The sequence below is a fragment of the Polypterus senegalus genome, chromosome 8 (genome assembly GCF_016835505.1).
Source record: "Polypterus senegalus isolate Bchr_013 chromosome 8, ASM1683550v1, whole genome shotgun sequence".
NCBI classification, from domain to species: domain Eukaryota; kingdom Metazoa; phylum Chordata; class Cladistia; order Polypteriformes; family Polypteridae; genus Polypterus; species Polypterus senegalus.
The window spans coordinates 111,337,660-111,352,299 of NC_053161.1; the positions used below are offsets into that span (position 1 = coordinate 111,337,660).

Here is a 14,640-nt window from a genome sequence, read left to right on the forward strand (position 1 = left end):
TGTCTTAGTAAAATACAATTATGATTATTCAAATTGGAAAAAATAAATAAATGTATCTCAGTAATTTTTTGAAAGCTTGTTTATTGGTTTTAAACTAGGCAGCATTTTTGGGGCAAGGATCAATGACTGAAGATGACTTTCTTAATAAAGTCTTGGATGGAATGGCATTTGCTGGATTTGTATCTGAAAGAGGACCCCCTTACAGAGCAACAGACCTTTTTGATGACGTAAGAAAAATTGTAATTTATTTTTAGTTAACCTAAATTAAATACATTTTGACAGTCTGTTTACACAGTGCAAAATAATCCTCACTGTTTCTCCACTTCTCCTGTAGCAAAAAAATCACATCATATTCTAGCTTTAGTTTAAAATTTCCACCAAAAAAAGTAAATGCATTGTTGTTTTACTGTAGAAATATTTCAGTGTTCCATATTTGTGCTTGTACTAATATTACAACTTAGCAATCATTTTACGTTAATAATATTTTTTTATTCAAGAACTATGAATTTAAATATTTTTCTATATAAGAAAAAAATGGTAATTTGTGCTTTTTCCCTTTTTTTTCTTCAAAGCTTATGGCAAATGATATGGAACGTATCAAAATGGAAGAAGGACATCCCTGTAAAATACTGAAGCACATCAAAGAGCTGGCGGAACATCTGTTTAAAAATGTATGTCATACTTCACAAGAGTAACATGATTAAATGCACATTTTTAACATAATGAACTGAAAGGTGTGAAAATGTATAACTTTTAAAAATAATGTGGGACAATATTTTTTTAAAGAGGTAATGTTAAAAGGCAGGAGGTTGTTTTGATAATTTTTCTTCATTTATTTTTGTATACAAAACATAACTAGGATCAAGACAAAAAGGTGGATGCAGACTTGATTTGAACTAGTGCCACCAACTTGCAGTTAGGCATATATCATCTGAGCTCTTCTGCAACTTTCATGGACTAACACAAGTCTTGCTTTCTGACTATTGTTGATTTTCTCACCTAAATTATTTATTTATTTTTGATGACTGAATTAACTTCTCGGTGAGACTTGATTTTTCTTATCCTTGAGGCCATAAAGACTGTTCTCTCTTAGTGAAAACTGTTTTTCCTTAGGTTGTTAGCAAGTAGTCAAGAATTTCTTGCCAGTCTGTCAGTAAGTCAATAAGGGACATGTAGCTTTAATGATATATCTATACTAATAAAAGGCAAAGCTCTCACTGACTGACACATCACTAATTCTCCAACTTCCCGTGTAGGTGGAAGGCTAAAATTTGGCAGGCTCATTCCTTACAGCTTACTTACAAAAGTTAGGCAGGCTTCATTTCGAAATTCAATGCATAACAGTCATAACTGGAACCTACTTACGTCCATATATACGGCATAGCCTGCAGCGCGGTCGCCGTGTGAGGCGGAGTTGCATCCCGCATCATCATGCCTCCCACGTAATTGAGTGCCTGCCCATATAAGGTAAATATTCACGGGTGAAGGACTGTGCTTATGCAAACGAAGATGAGATGGTCAGGGAGACACGCTGCTGCTAAATATTCGCGGGTGAAGGACTGTGCTTAGCATATTCATAAGTGCAGCTACTGCGGAAACCCTCTGACGCTGAACAAGCCTTTGTACACATATCAATACGAAAGCAAGGTGTAAAGCTTAAGTTTAAATTACGTTCATAGATACGCTGCCGCTAAATATTCGCAGGCAAATCCACAACTTAATACCGGGAATGCCTGTTAAACATCTTAGATTCACGAGTACCGATTTGGGTAGTGATCACTTCGATGAATGAAACCTGTTCAAAAAACACATTACGCAATTGAGAAGGCAGCAAAAGAATATGAAGCGAGTGACGTATACAAGCATATTCATAAGTGCAGCTACTGCGGAAACAAAGCACGGTGTAAACCTTAAGTTTAAATTAAGTTCATAGACAGGCTGCCACTGGCGTTTGTCATGCCTACGATGAATACGATATTCGCGAGATACAAGTTTAATGAGAAGACACAGGGTATAAACGAGGCTTTTGATCATTTTGTAACACAGTTAAAATTGCTGTAACGGAGTTAAAATTGCTGGTGAAGGACTGTGCTTATGCAAACGAATAGGAACGCAGGGTATAAACAAGACTTTTCATCACTTTGTAGCGGAGTTAAAATTGCTGGTGAAGGACTGTGCTTATGCAAACGAAGATGAGATGGTCAGGGATACAATAGTGTTTGGCACAAGAGAGAGAAACTTTTAAGTGCCGGGTCTGAGCTAACATTAAATAAAGCCGTGGACATCACAAGACCGCACAAGATAGCACAAGCACAGCTGAGAAGCTTCGAAGCATGTACTCCGAGCAGCTCACGTGAGCTGCCTTAGCAAGACTGGGAAAGGTAAACCCGTGCATGCAGTGTGTGATGTCTCAGATAAACAGGAGGACGAGCTGTTTATTGATGCAGTAAGAAAGGAACAACCCTCAGGTACCACGCCAAACATCAGGTAAAATTCCAATAATTCTCCTTTTTATTATAATAATTATGTGCACCAAGCACCCTCCACTCCACACTACTTATTAATAAACACAATAATCACAATAACAATAAACTCTCCACCACTCCCAAACGCGTTGCCCTCCAACCGCCTAGCTCAGCTCGTCGTCAGGGAGTTCCCAAAGTTCTTATATAGTCCCTGACCCGGAAGTGTTTCTCATCCTTCAGTCCATGATTCCTTATCACTTCCGGGTCAGATAATAAGTCCTTTTCTTTACCCCAGAAGTGCATCATTCTTTCCGTCCATGCGAGTCGTAGGGGCGTACGGCAAATAGCAGTCCCTGGTTCTCCCTGGAGCGACCCCTGGTGGTCCCGATGTTATCCTGCAGGGCTTTACAGGAAAACTCCATAGTCCATGATGCCCTGCTGGAATCTGAAGCATCTCCATGTTTTAGGGATGGCTCCCTCTGGCGGCCTGGGGGTATTGGCCAGAATAGAAAGCCGGCCATGGACCACACTGGTTTTGATTATGCTTGTTTTTAATCAGACAAAAACAAAACCAAATAATAAAGTGTGTTATGTAGTGTCGTAAGCTTCCACTAACATTAACGCGTTTGGATATAAAACGAGTTTAAGTGTACAGTTCTGTCTCATTGTGATACAAAAGCTAAACTCCATAGTAGCTCTTTAACCATACCATAATTACTAAAACTAAAACTGAAACTAATATACAGTATATATAAATATAAAATAGAAATGTCTGGTAAAATAAAAACTAAATTAAAATTAAACATACATGATGAAGGAAAACTAAAACTAAACTGAATTTCCAAGTAAAGTCAAAAAAATATATAGAAATAAAAACTAATATAAAAAGGCAAAAGAATAATAATCTTAGTATAGTGCACCAATACTGAAACAGTACCACAAAACCCAAAATTGAAAACCACATAGTACCAGCATTTCAAGATTTTCATCAGCTTCTCTCACTGACACTCAATGTAGTAGTTGGGGCAAAACATAGTTAAAATTGCAGGTGACTTCACAAAGCTACTTGCTTCAACATGATAAAGAATCTACTGCATCCCATCCCACACCTAAGATAAAAATAAAATTGATTTGACGCGATAAGGCTTCATGGGGTGCCCACCATTGCTTTATTGTGAGTGAGACTTCACTGGGAACCCCCCTTCCAACTGTCCTATTGCTTCTAAGCACACTTTATTTTATCAAGAGGGACGTGGTATATGCATTGTGCATTGCAACAGGGGGGCTGTTGTATAATTTTGGAGTTCTGAAAAGCGATAACAAAGTCAAAAGTTTAATACTGATCCAACACTAATCCACACTTAATATTTTAGCTTCTAAAGGAAGTTACCAAGCCATCACATTTAGTGTCTCTTTTTGCCAGTTCCACTGGAAATAATTGCTTATGATAAAACTTGTATGTCATAAAGCTGCATTTAGCTTAGAAGCATCCCCAGTAATCCCTCTGCCCAAAACGCATTATAATAGGTGACATGTATTTCCTTGCAGTCTTTGTGACCCAGGAATGTAATTTAAATTATTAGTCACTCACTTCTGCTTTCTGTACTTACCCATACTGTATGTATTAGTTTTTAGGGATATTGTGTGTCTGTGAAAGGATTAAAATAAATACCATGCAGAGGAATAAAGAAAAAATAGTTACATCAGCTAACTTTTCACAATGTCTTTTACAAGCTTCCCTTTAAGTTGTTCTGTATCTTCCACAGTAGACATGAGTAAAACGAACAGAATGTTTGTGTACTGAAAGGTAATGAAAGCATATGCAATAGTAGAATAATAGGAAAAGAACATAGAAAATGTAATTTAACTTGAATGAGTTAGTTATTTTTAAAAGCAGATATTAAGCTAACAAGTAAAACAAACAAAACTTTTCTTTGCTTTTGTAAATTATTTCTGTTTGTTTATTTATTTATTTTGTGGTGCAGGAGAACCCTTATCCATCTGTTGCCATGCATAAAATTCAGAAACCCACAGAGGGATCACATTTAAGGATACATCAAAAAATCTTCCCCTCATTAGATGAAGTTGCAGTACAGTTCCGCATTGATCATGCTGCATCTAGTCAAAAAAGTGCACCCCCAGTTGTCAAACCTGAGAAAAAGTGTCTGGTGCTGTCAGGCCCGCCCATTGGTAAGTGTATTATTAACTATTTGTCTGTATCATCTTGAGATTTACTTTCAGTTAAAAATGGCTTTTAAATGCTCTTTAAAAGTCAACCCATGCTAATACAATCTGCATAATGAATTCACAGATTTTTGTTGATATGCTTTGTTAATCCCTATGGAGAAGCTGACTTCTTGCATGACAGTTACTGATAAATATCCAACCTTTAATCTATCTGTGTTCATTACCTTCTTTGCTGTGGGTATTTAGGTTCCATTCTAGCAGCATTGCATATAAAATGTATGTTTAAATGATAGTCATTTCTGAAGTAAAAAAGATTTTATTTGCATTAATTCCTGCCAAGCAATTATTTTCATAAATTGCTTTTGTTTTTCCAGCTGCCATGGTTGACAGAAATGGGAGTGCTCTTGCTAATAGTGCTCGAAGATTAGAAGTGGTTAGGAACTGCATCACTTACATTTTTGAAAACAAGTTATTGGAAGCTAAAAAGGTAGGAAATATATTACAGTAGATCTTAATTTGACATTTGAAAAACTACTCTATATAGGTAACTTTCTGGTTTTGGTACTTTTACAACTACATTAAGGTTATGACTTGAACAAAAATTATTTTATTTATCTCCTAATTTTTGTACTCTTTCAAATTGATGTTGGTTATTAAATAGAATTATGAAAAACTATGCAATATTAGTGACTTGAAGGTTTATCGACCTTATGATTTTCCTTACATTGTGCTTCCCATAAAATAAAACTCTGAATTCTTTTAAGGAGACAAATTATTGATCTACACAATATCATAGTGTATTATATAAAATCTTCCATATTTTTGAATATATTGTGATGACCGTAGTAAACTAAGTAGCCTTCTAAGAGGATTGACATGGAGATGCCAACTTATCCTGCATCTGAAGCTGGAGAGTTGGAAGGACTATGTTGTAGTAGAGAATAGGTGGACCTGGCCCAGGTGTCCTTTAGAGACATAGTGTGCCATCCTTAATGGTGCGTGGTAGGACATTCAAGGCCAGAGAAATAGAGATAGATGGGTCATAGTCACAAGGTGCAAGACAAAGGGTCCAGGGGCATTAACCCTAGGTTGGAATTGTCAAGCCAGTTTTAGGTCCTTTCGGAGATGGACATTATAACTGAAGATTCTGAGGTTGTAGGCAAGCATGAGAAGCCCCAACAGATCACCTCAAGACCAGCCCTCAGAAAGAAAAAGGTTATAGTAGTTGTCTCAGTCATTAGGGGGATTGAAGCACAGGTGGTTCCAGAAATGGAGAGTCACACACAGTGTGTTGTTTTTCAGTTCACAAGTGGGAAACCTCCCAGGAAGAGTGGATAGGCTCCTGGTTAGAGTAGGGGGAGGATCCAGTTATCATTGTCCATGTTCGAACAAATGACATACACAAGGCCAGTCTCTCAGTTGTGCAATCCAAATTTAAAGAGTAAGGTGCCAGGCTGAAGAGCATAACTGACAATGCAGTCTTTTCCGGTGGTCTATATGTGCCTCATGCCAGTAAATGCAAGACTGAAGAGATCAGAAGGCTTAATGCATGGCTGAAATCTTGATGTAGGGTACAAGGATATAGGTTTATGGAGCACTGGGTCATCTTTTGGAGCAAATGGGACCTGTTCTGCTGAAGTGGGTTACATTGGAACAGGAGTTGTACCAATGTGTTGGGGAGGTGTATGGGTAGATTAGTCGAGGATTGTTTAAACTAGGAAATGGAGGGACAGGTAGTTTAGGACAGGAGAGGTTTAGAATTGTACATGAGGAGATGAATAGTCGTATAAATACAAACGTTCACAGTAAAGTAAATTCTAATCCAAAGTTTAAATGCAAAAATAAAATAAGTAACACACAGAGTTGTAGTTGTATGTAAATGAGCATAATTATGATATTGTAGCAATAACACAAACCCGGCTAAATAACAAAGTTTGAATAGACAGAACAGAAAAGGAGGTCGGTTTGCTGTTTCTTTAAAACAGAATTTAAATGCAAGTCTTTTTCAGTTGAAAAATGAGCCACATCTTAGTGAGGTTGTCTGGATTAATCTGGAAAGCATGAGGGAAAGAAGCCTTATTTTAGGAGTGTGCTGTCGCCTTCACTTTTACAATACACATTATTTTAAGAGTTTCAAAAAGGCAAGTTTATAAGAGAATACTATACTCACAGGCAACTTTAACTACCCCACTATTAACTGGGAGATCCCTTCAAACAGTGGAGTACAAGTGCAGCAGTTTATAGACGTAATCAGTGACTGTTTTTTAACACATTGTGTTACAGCACCAACATGGGGGGGGGAAGCCTGTCTAGATTTAGTATTTTGCACTAACCAGTATAGAATTGAGAATGTAGCAATTAAACCATTAGGGTCATGTGATTATAAATATTACACAATTCTCAGTGTTTTGAAAGAGAGCAGATGCAAGGACAAAAACTGTTATATTTAACTGCTGAAGAGAAGACATGTCATCCTCATTGAGTACTTTTACATATGCTTTAATAACCCAATTATTCACAGAAACCAGGTTTCAGAAATGCCATGTATACCCATATTCCAGCTAGAGAAACTTTCCCTTATTCCAGCCTGACAGATTTCTCTGTGAGTAACCAAGTTATGTTATATTGTAAACCCTTAACCAGGTTGCAGTTAAGGATTTCGTAGTTTCTGCATGTTTGTTGCACACTGTTAGCCTGTGCATGTGTCTTACTTCATGCACGTGTCCAGCACCCACAGGTAGAAAATGGAGGAAGTGGCCACAAAGATAAAGTTACTGAGGCTAAACTTCTGGGATATTGATTTGGTCAGTTAAGTAGCACAGGGAGTTGTTAATCAGTTTCAGCTGCTTTGCTGTTAATGAAATTAACAACAGGTGCACTAGAGGGGCTACAATGAGATGACCCCCAAAACAGGAATGGTTTAACAGGTGGAAGCCACTGACATTTTTCCCTCCTCATCTTTTCTGACTGTTTTTTTCACTAGTTTTGCATTTTGCTATGGTCAGTGTAACTACTGGTAGCATGAGGCGAAACCGGGACCCTACAGAGGTTGAACAGGAAATCCAACTTCTCCAGGATGGCACATTAATGTGTGTCATTGCCAGAAGGTTTGCAGTGTCTCCCAGCACTGTCTCAAGGGAATGGAGGAGATTCCAGGAGACAGGCAGTTAGTCTAGGAGAGCTGGACAGGACCATAGAAGGTCCTTAACCCATCAGCAGGACTGGTATCTGCCTCTTTGGACAAGGACAAACAGGATGAGCATTTCCAGAGCTCTACAAAATGACCTCCAGCAGGCAACTGGTGTGAATGTCTCTGACCAAACAATCAGAAACAGACTTCTTGAGGGTGGTCTGAGGGCCCAACGTCCTCTAGTGGGCCCTGTGCTCACAACCCAGCGCAGTGGAGCTCGATCGGCATTTACCATAGAATACCAGAATTGTCAGGTCCACCAATGGCACCCTGTGTTTTTCACAGATGAGAGCAGGTTCACCCTGATCACATGTGACAGACGTTGAAGGGTCTGCAGAAGCCATGGAGAATGTTATGCTGTCTGTAACATCATTCAGCATGACCAGTTTGGTGTTGGGTCAGTGATGGTCTGGGGAGGCATATCCATGGAGGGACGCACAGACTTCTACAAGCTAGACAAAGACACCTTGACTGCTATTAGGTATCAGGATGAAATCCTTGGACCCATTGTCAGACCCTACGCTGGTGCAGTAGGTCCTGGTTTCCTCCTAATGCACGACAATGCCCGGCCTCATGTGGCAAGAGTATGCAGGCAGTACCTGGAGGATGAAGGAATTGAAACAATTGAATGGCCTTCACGATCCCCTGACTTAAACCCAATAGAACATCTGTGGGACATTATGTTTCGGTCCATTAGGCGCCGCCAGGTTGCTCCTCAGACTGTACAACAGCTCAGGGATGCCCTCATACAGATCTGGGAGGAAATGCCACAAGACACCATCCGTCGTCTCATTAGGAGCATGCCCCGACGTTGTCAAGCATGCATACAAGCTCGTGGTGGCCACACAAGATACTGAAAAGCATTTTGAGTAGCAGAAATTAAGTTTTTGAAAAAATGGACTAGCCTGCCACATCTTCATTTCACTCTGATTTTAGGGTGTCTACACAATTGAGCCCTCTGTAGGCAGAAAACTTTTATTTCCATTAAAAGACTTGGCATCCTTTTGTTCCTAAGACATTGCCCTGTCGTTATTTGTATGAATATCCAACTTCATATTGAGATCTGATGTATCTAATGTGTTTCTTTAAAGTGTTCCTTTAATTTTTGTGAGCAGTGTATATATATATATATATATATATATATATATATATATATATATATATATATATATATATATATATATATATATATATATATATATATATATATATATATACATATATACAGTGGAACCTCGGTTTGCGAGCATAATTGTTCGAAACGTGCTCGCAATCCAAAACACTCAGATATCAAAGCGAATTTCCCCATAAGAAATAATGGAAATTCAGATGATTCGTTCCACAACCCAAAACTATTCATATAAAAAGGATTACAGTAATACAAAATATAAAGTAAAATACATAATACAAATTAACCTGCAATTTACCTTTAAAAAGAATCATGGCTGGTGTGAGTTTCTAAACTCATGTGGAATTCCACCCAACGGGACGACACGCTGAAGATTGTCCCAAAGCAATCGCAGTCTCCCAGCGCTGTAGCAGTTAAGCCGTATAAGCGCATCCAAAAAGATCAAGGAACATTATAAAGATCCTGCTGCAATAAATAACAGCGCTGTTGCTGTTTCAAACTGAATAAACTGGTGTTTATTCAGCTGGTGTTAAAGTACTGAGACTCAGCTTCGTGTTTTGGGGAGCAAGATGAGGACTCGCACTTCACAGCGCACACACACAGTCACAATGCTGTAGTAAACAAAGGCGCTGGGCGAGCGAGATAAGAAGAGAGAGAGAAGCGCTGGACGAGCAAGATAAGGAGAGAGAGAGAAAAAGACCACTGGGCGAGCGAGCGAGATAAGGAGAGAGGGCGAGCGAGCAAGATAAGGAGAAGAGAACGCACTGAGCGAGCGAGCGAGATAAGGAGAGAGAGAAAAAGACGCGATGAGCGAGGGAGCAAGATAAGGAGAGAGAGAGAGAACCACCATCAGCTCAGTTGTGATCACATGACGCTCAGCAGACAAAGTGTATCCATACTACTCGTATTGCAAGACATCGCTCGTTTATCAAGTCAAAATTTATTAAAAATATTTGCTCGTCTTGCAAAACACTCGTAAACCAAGTTACTCGTAAACCGAGGTTCCACTGTATATATATATAAATTAAGGCAACTAAACTAAATGTTTTTTAAGAACATTGGTGTAAATATACTATCATTAATGAAGTATGTGATGTTGCTTTCATTATTTTAGCTTCTGCCAGCTGTTTTAAGAGCTCTGAAGAGTCGTGTGGCCCGACAGTGCCTGACACAAGAACTTAACCTGCATGCTCAACAGAATCGGGCTGTTTTGGATGACCTGCAATTTGATTACATAGTCCGAATGATGAACTGTACTCTCCAGGTAATGCTTAAACTCTCCGTTAAGTTCTCTTGTATATTTGTGGAAACCTTTTTGTCCAGAACCTAGTTAACTGCACGCTTGTTTATTTGTGAATTACATAAGTAGTAAATAAAAAAGGCAACTGTAACACATCTGTCTTTTTTTTTAAATAATAACATGCCATGTAATTTTGGGTATGTTCATTGAAATGGACTTGAAGCAACAACAGCAAGCTTATTAGAGGCAAATTATATATCTATGGTGTTATACATAAAAAGCATATCTGCATTCTTTATAGTAAAGTACAACTCATTTTTCTGGGGCCTGATGATGCAATCATCTTGCCTGAAGAAGGGGCCTGGGCTGCCTCGAAACTTGCATTTTGTAATCTTTTTAGTTAGCCAGTAAAAGGTGTCATTTTGCTTGACTTGTCATGAAATGAAGAAAAACAAGTTTCCAATGCTGCTGCCAAATTAGGAGACTGTTTCTTTCCAATTTATGTTGTAGTTTCTACTTCGTAGCACACCATCAACTGTGAGATGTCATCGAGCAAAATCCGTCAAGCCTAAAAGTTCCCTTAATTTTTCAGTTGTTTAAACTGCCACTAGAATTTTCAGAATGACTTGGATGTCCTGATAACAGTCAAATTTTTAAATGCTTTGCATGCTAGCTGGAGTTAATAATTTTATATAAAAAAAGTTGTTGGAGCTAATGTAGCAACAAGAAACAGAAGTCTTAAAACTTATTTAAAATTGTCAATTTTCTGGCACATTGACATTTCAGAATTTCTCATATGTTAAATAATTATTTATCTAAAGGTTAATTATACTTCTTGAGTCTCCGGCATTATTGAAAGAATTTTGTGTGTTCTTATGTCAGTTACAGTACATGTATGATATCCTTTCATCCTTGTTGGAGTGGCTACTGAGAGCTTGTATCCCAATAATATGGATGCAGATTTACTTTTTTAACAGCTTTTGTGCATTGGTTATTGCTTTTGTTATTGGTTATTTTTTTTAATTTATAAGCATAAATAAAATAAATTTCACTTGTACCGACAATATCTTAAACTGCAAAATTAGTAATGACAATATTGATAAGGAGAAGATTGAAACAAATTGAGTGATAGTAAAATGTAGAATCTGAGAAAAGGATGAAGAGATTTCATAACCTCTGAACCTTAGAGTGACTGGTGACAAATTCTACACATGGGAGGAAACTTATACAATAATACTTGAAAATATGTGCATGCCAAAAAACAGAAAAATGTGTATGGTAAAAAAAAATCAAATGTATAAAACCTTGCATTTACACCTTTCTGTTCAATTTACCTTTATAATTCACAATTATCTTGTAAATGTGCATTCATATGCTAATGCTAATCAACCTAATACATATGTAATCATGGTGCTGCAGATGTTCCTTGGCTAGAAGAGCAGCCTCTCTCCTGACACGTTGAGGCCCTGTCCCCTGTATTTCAATGCATATGGTTACACTCTGCAACTCAACTTGTAAAATCATATGTACCATTATAGCACCTCTCTCCTGTTTTTGGTTTTTGGGAAAGGTGTAAGGTGCCAGCATCTAAGCGGGTAGCCATTATGACCTGACACATGTAATGGCATGATTAGTATAGAGCATATAAAAACTGAGGGTATAGCCAGTTACTTCAACTAGCCAGCAACCGCATATAGTACTGCCATGTCTGCCAGAGCTAGTTTGCCACAAAATAAATGAATCACAGGTTCACCCAGGCCATGAGTACATTAATGGAGTGTAACAGTTTACGGTTAACAAAAAAAAAGCTTCATTCCCTCTAGATGCCCTTTTTGCAATATGAGTGAAGTAAATTGATCCAGTTACATCAGGATACTGCTGCAGATTTCTTTTTTACTTTGGCTAAAATATGTTATGTTTTATGTATGTACACTCACACCATAGAAAGCTTGGCTGAGATATTCCCGACCTGAAGGCCAGTTCCCTGAAAAGTGACAACACGTAGGCCTTATAAACTAATGAAAAACCAAGGGGTTTTCACATTATTGTGCCTAAATTACATACCTAAAAATTAATGTCTGTTATTCTGCTTATGTAATAAAGGAGCTTCAAATGACCAACTCCATATTAAAATGTATATATTTGAATGCAACATCATTAAAGTCCCTGTTGGTGTAAAGGTCAGGTGTTCCAATACTTTTGTCCATATAGTGTAGTTTGTCCAGTACAGTTATTAACATTATTGCGGTGTTCAGTACCTTTGATTTTCATTTATTTCTTCTGGCAGTTAAATTAAATTTTCAAAGTCAAAGGCCACCTAGGCATGTTTGTCTCCTGCAGCCTGGCCACTCATATAACATGTTTCTAGTAAACAAAGTTCCATTAAATATACACAGTTCCACTGCATACTGTATGAGCCAACAAGCTGCAAGTGGAAGAAAATAACGGATACAAACATGGTCTATGTAATTTACATTCTAAAAATTTGTAAAGTTTGTATTTTGTCAATGGTCAGATAACTGCACTAACAAGTAATTCACACCAAAACTGACAGGTCTGTGCATCATAAGCCCTCACTCATCCATTTTGCTCAGTCTCCAATTTGTACTGAAAAGTTAGAAGCATGAATAAAATCAGCAGTTTTTGTAGTTTTCTTTTGTGTAAATTATTCAGTATTTATGTATCAGTTGTGGGGTAATCTGAATTAGTGTTCATTTTGTTTTCATTTTTTGTTTAGGTAAGGAATTGGATTTCCTGTACAACTGAGCTTACAATAGTTGTGAATGTCCAAGTTAGCATGTTCATTTTGAAATAACATTTTTAAATACTTTGCCTTGGTGACCTCTGAGTCTGTTAAAGTTATTTGTAAATTGGAAGAAGTCAAATAAATAACCCTATTACTTTTTGATTAGCATCTAGTAATAGGATAATGCAATGTCAGTTAATTAAATAAAACTGTATGATTATATAATAACAAATTGTAATATTGAGATTTTACTTTAGTGTTGATTGGGATTGAAAGTGAAAATAAAGTCTCTCTGGGTAGGTACAATGGCTTTGCTTCTACCAAAATATTATCTCCTTCCTTAGAGGTTTTCCCTGGTACCAGTCTTGTAAGGAACCTATCAATATTGCAGAGAAAGAAAGATTCAGAAAGCTGTTATGTACACTTTTTTTGCAAAATACAAGTTGTCTGGCCACAAATGCAGTACTTATAATACTTATGAATGTTATAAAATGAATGCCTTCACGCATTATACAGAATAAGTTACAGACTAGAAAAATCACATAATTGCAGATACTTAATTTGAAACCAATAAAAATGACATGTAACCAAACATACAGTTTATTTATATATAATCTACATATATTGAGATCTGCTTTTACTGTTGTAATGAATCAAGCGGTTTGTCTTTCTTTTATAAAAAAGTCAAATAGATACAGAGCAATGTTTGCTAAGATGATAGTATCTGGCAGACACGTACTTGTAAAACAGGTAAGATGTTAAATGGAGTGCATTGCAGATTATGCAAATTATTATAGGAGAGAGTAAATAACTAAAGAAAAGTTCTTTGAGCTTAATTTCTGCAGAAGTGATAATGTATTAAATATAGTATAACTCTGACATTCATATTTTTTATTGAGTGATCTTCTGTGCAAAAGTATTTAAACGATTATTTGAAAATATGTATAATGACAGGTAAATTTGCTTTTATTTAATCTAGATAGATTTCTTATTTACTTTTTTAGAACTGTTCAGCAATGGGAAAAAGGGAAATTGGATAATTAGTGATCACAAATTTGATGTTATACAGTACTGCACAGTAACTTCTTAACTAACATTGTAACTTCTTAACTAACAGTGTGTAAAAGGTAGTGTGTTTAAATAATATGAATTAAATAGTTGTGAAATTATTACTGAGGTAAAATTAATTTTGTTTACTTTTATAGGATTGTTCTCACATGGATGAGCATGGAATTGCAGCAGCACTTTTACCTCTTGTTACAGTCTTTTGTCGAGTAAGTATCAGTAGTACAGATATTATTTTTTAGTAGAGCCAAATGATTAACTTTAATTTCTTTATCAATTTCTGTTTCTAAGTGCCATGTTCAAACATTTTAAAGCTAATAGTTCCATAGTTAAATGTTTACTTGAAGTTTGCTTAATTTTAGAAACTTGGAGCAGGAATCACTCAATTTGCTTACAGCTGTGTTCAGGAGCACAGTGTATGGATGAACATGCAGTTCTGGGAGGCTATGTTTTACAGCGATGTTCAGAATCATATACGAGCACTTTACATTGAGGAGAATGAGAGTTGTGATCAGGTGAGAAAATCAAGTGTTAATTCATAAAGAGAATTTATTATGTTACACTCTTAATAACAAACATCACAGATTCTTTGGAAATTATTAAATTTGTCGTTCACAT

General features: G+C 36.9%; 1 protein-coding gene across 11 annotated transcripts in view; it reads left to right on the forward strand.

Moving 5' to 3' along the window:
• The window catches only part of sbf1 (SET binding factor 1), a 256,856-nt gene that overhangs the window by 143,353 nt on the left and 98,863 nt on the right, over window positions 1–14,640 (forward strand). For all 11 annotated transcript variants that reach the window (XM_039761603.1, XM_039761608.1, XM_039761606.1 and 8 more), the window contains 7 exons: window positions 99–227; window positions 573–671; window positions 4,451–4,655; window positions 5,027–5,139; window positions 10,086–10,235; window positions 14,163–14,231; window positions 14,385–14,537. In XM_039761603.1, the coding sequence (XP_039617537.1) occupies window positions 99–227; window positions 573–671; window positions 4,451–4,655; window positions 5,027–5,139; window positions 10,086–10,235; window positions 14,163–14,231; window positions 14,385–14,537 (918 nt within the window). The remainder of the gene's footprint in view (window positions 1–98; window positions 228–572; window positions 672–4,450; window positions 4,656–5,026; window positions 5,140–10,085; window positions 10,236–14,162; window positions 14,232–14,384; window positions 14,538–14,640) is intronic.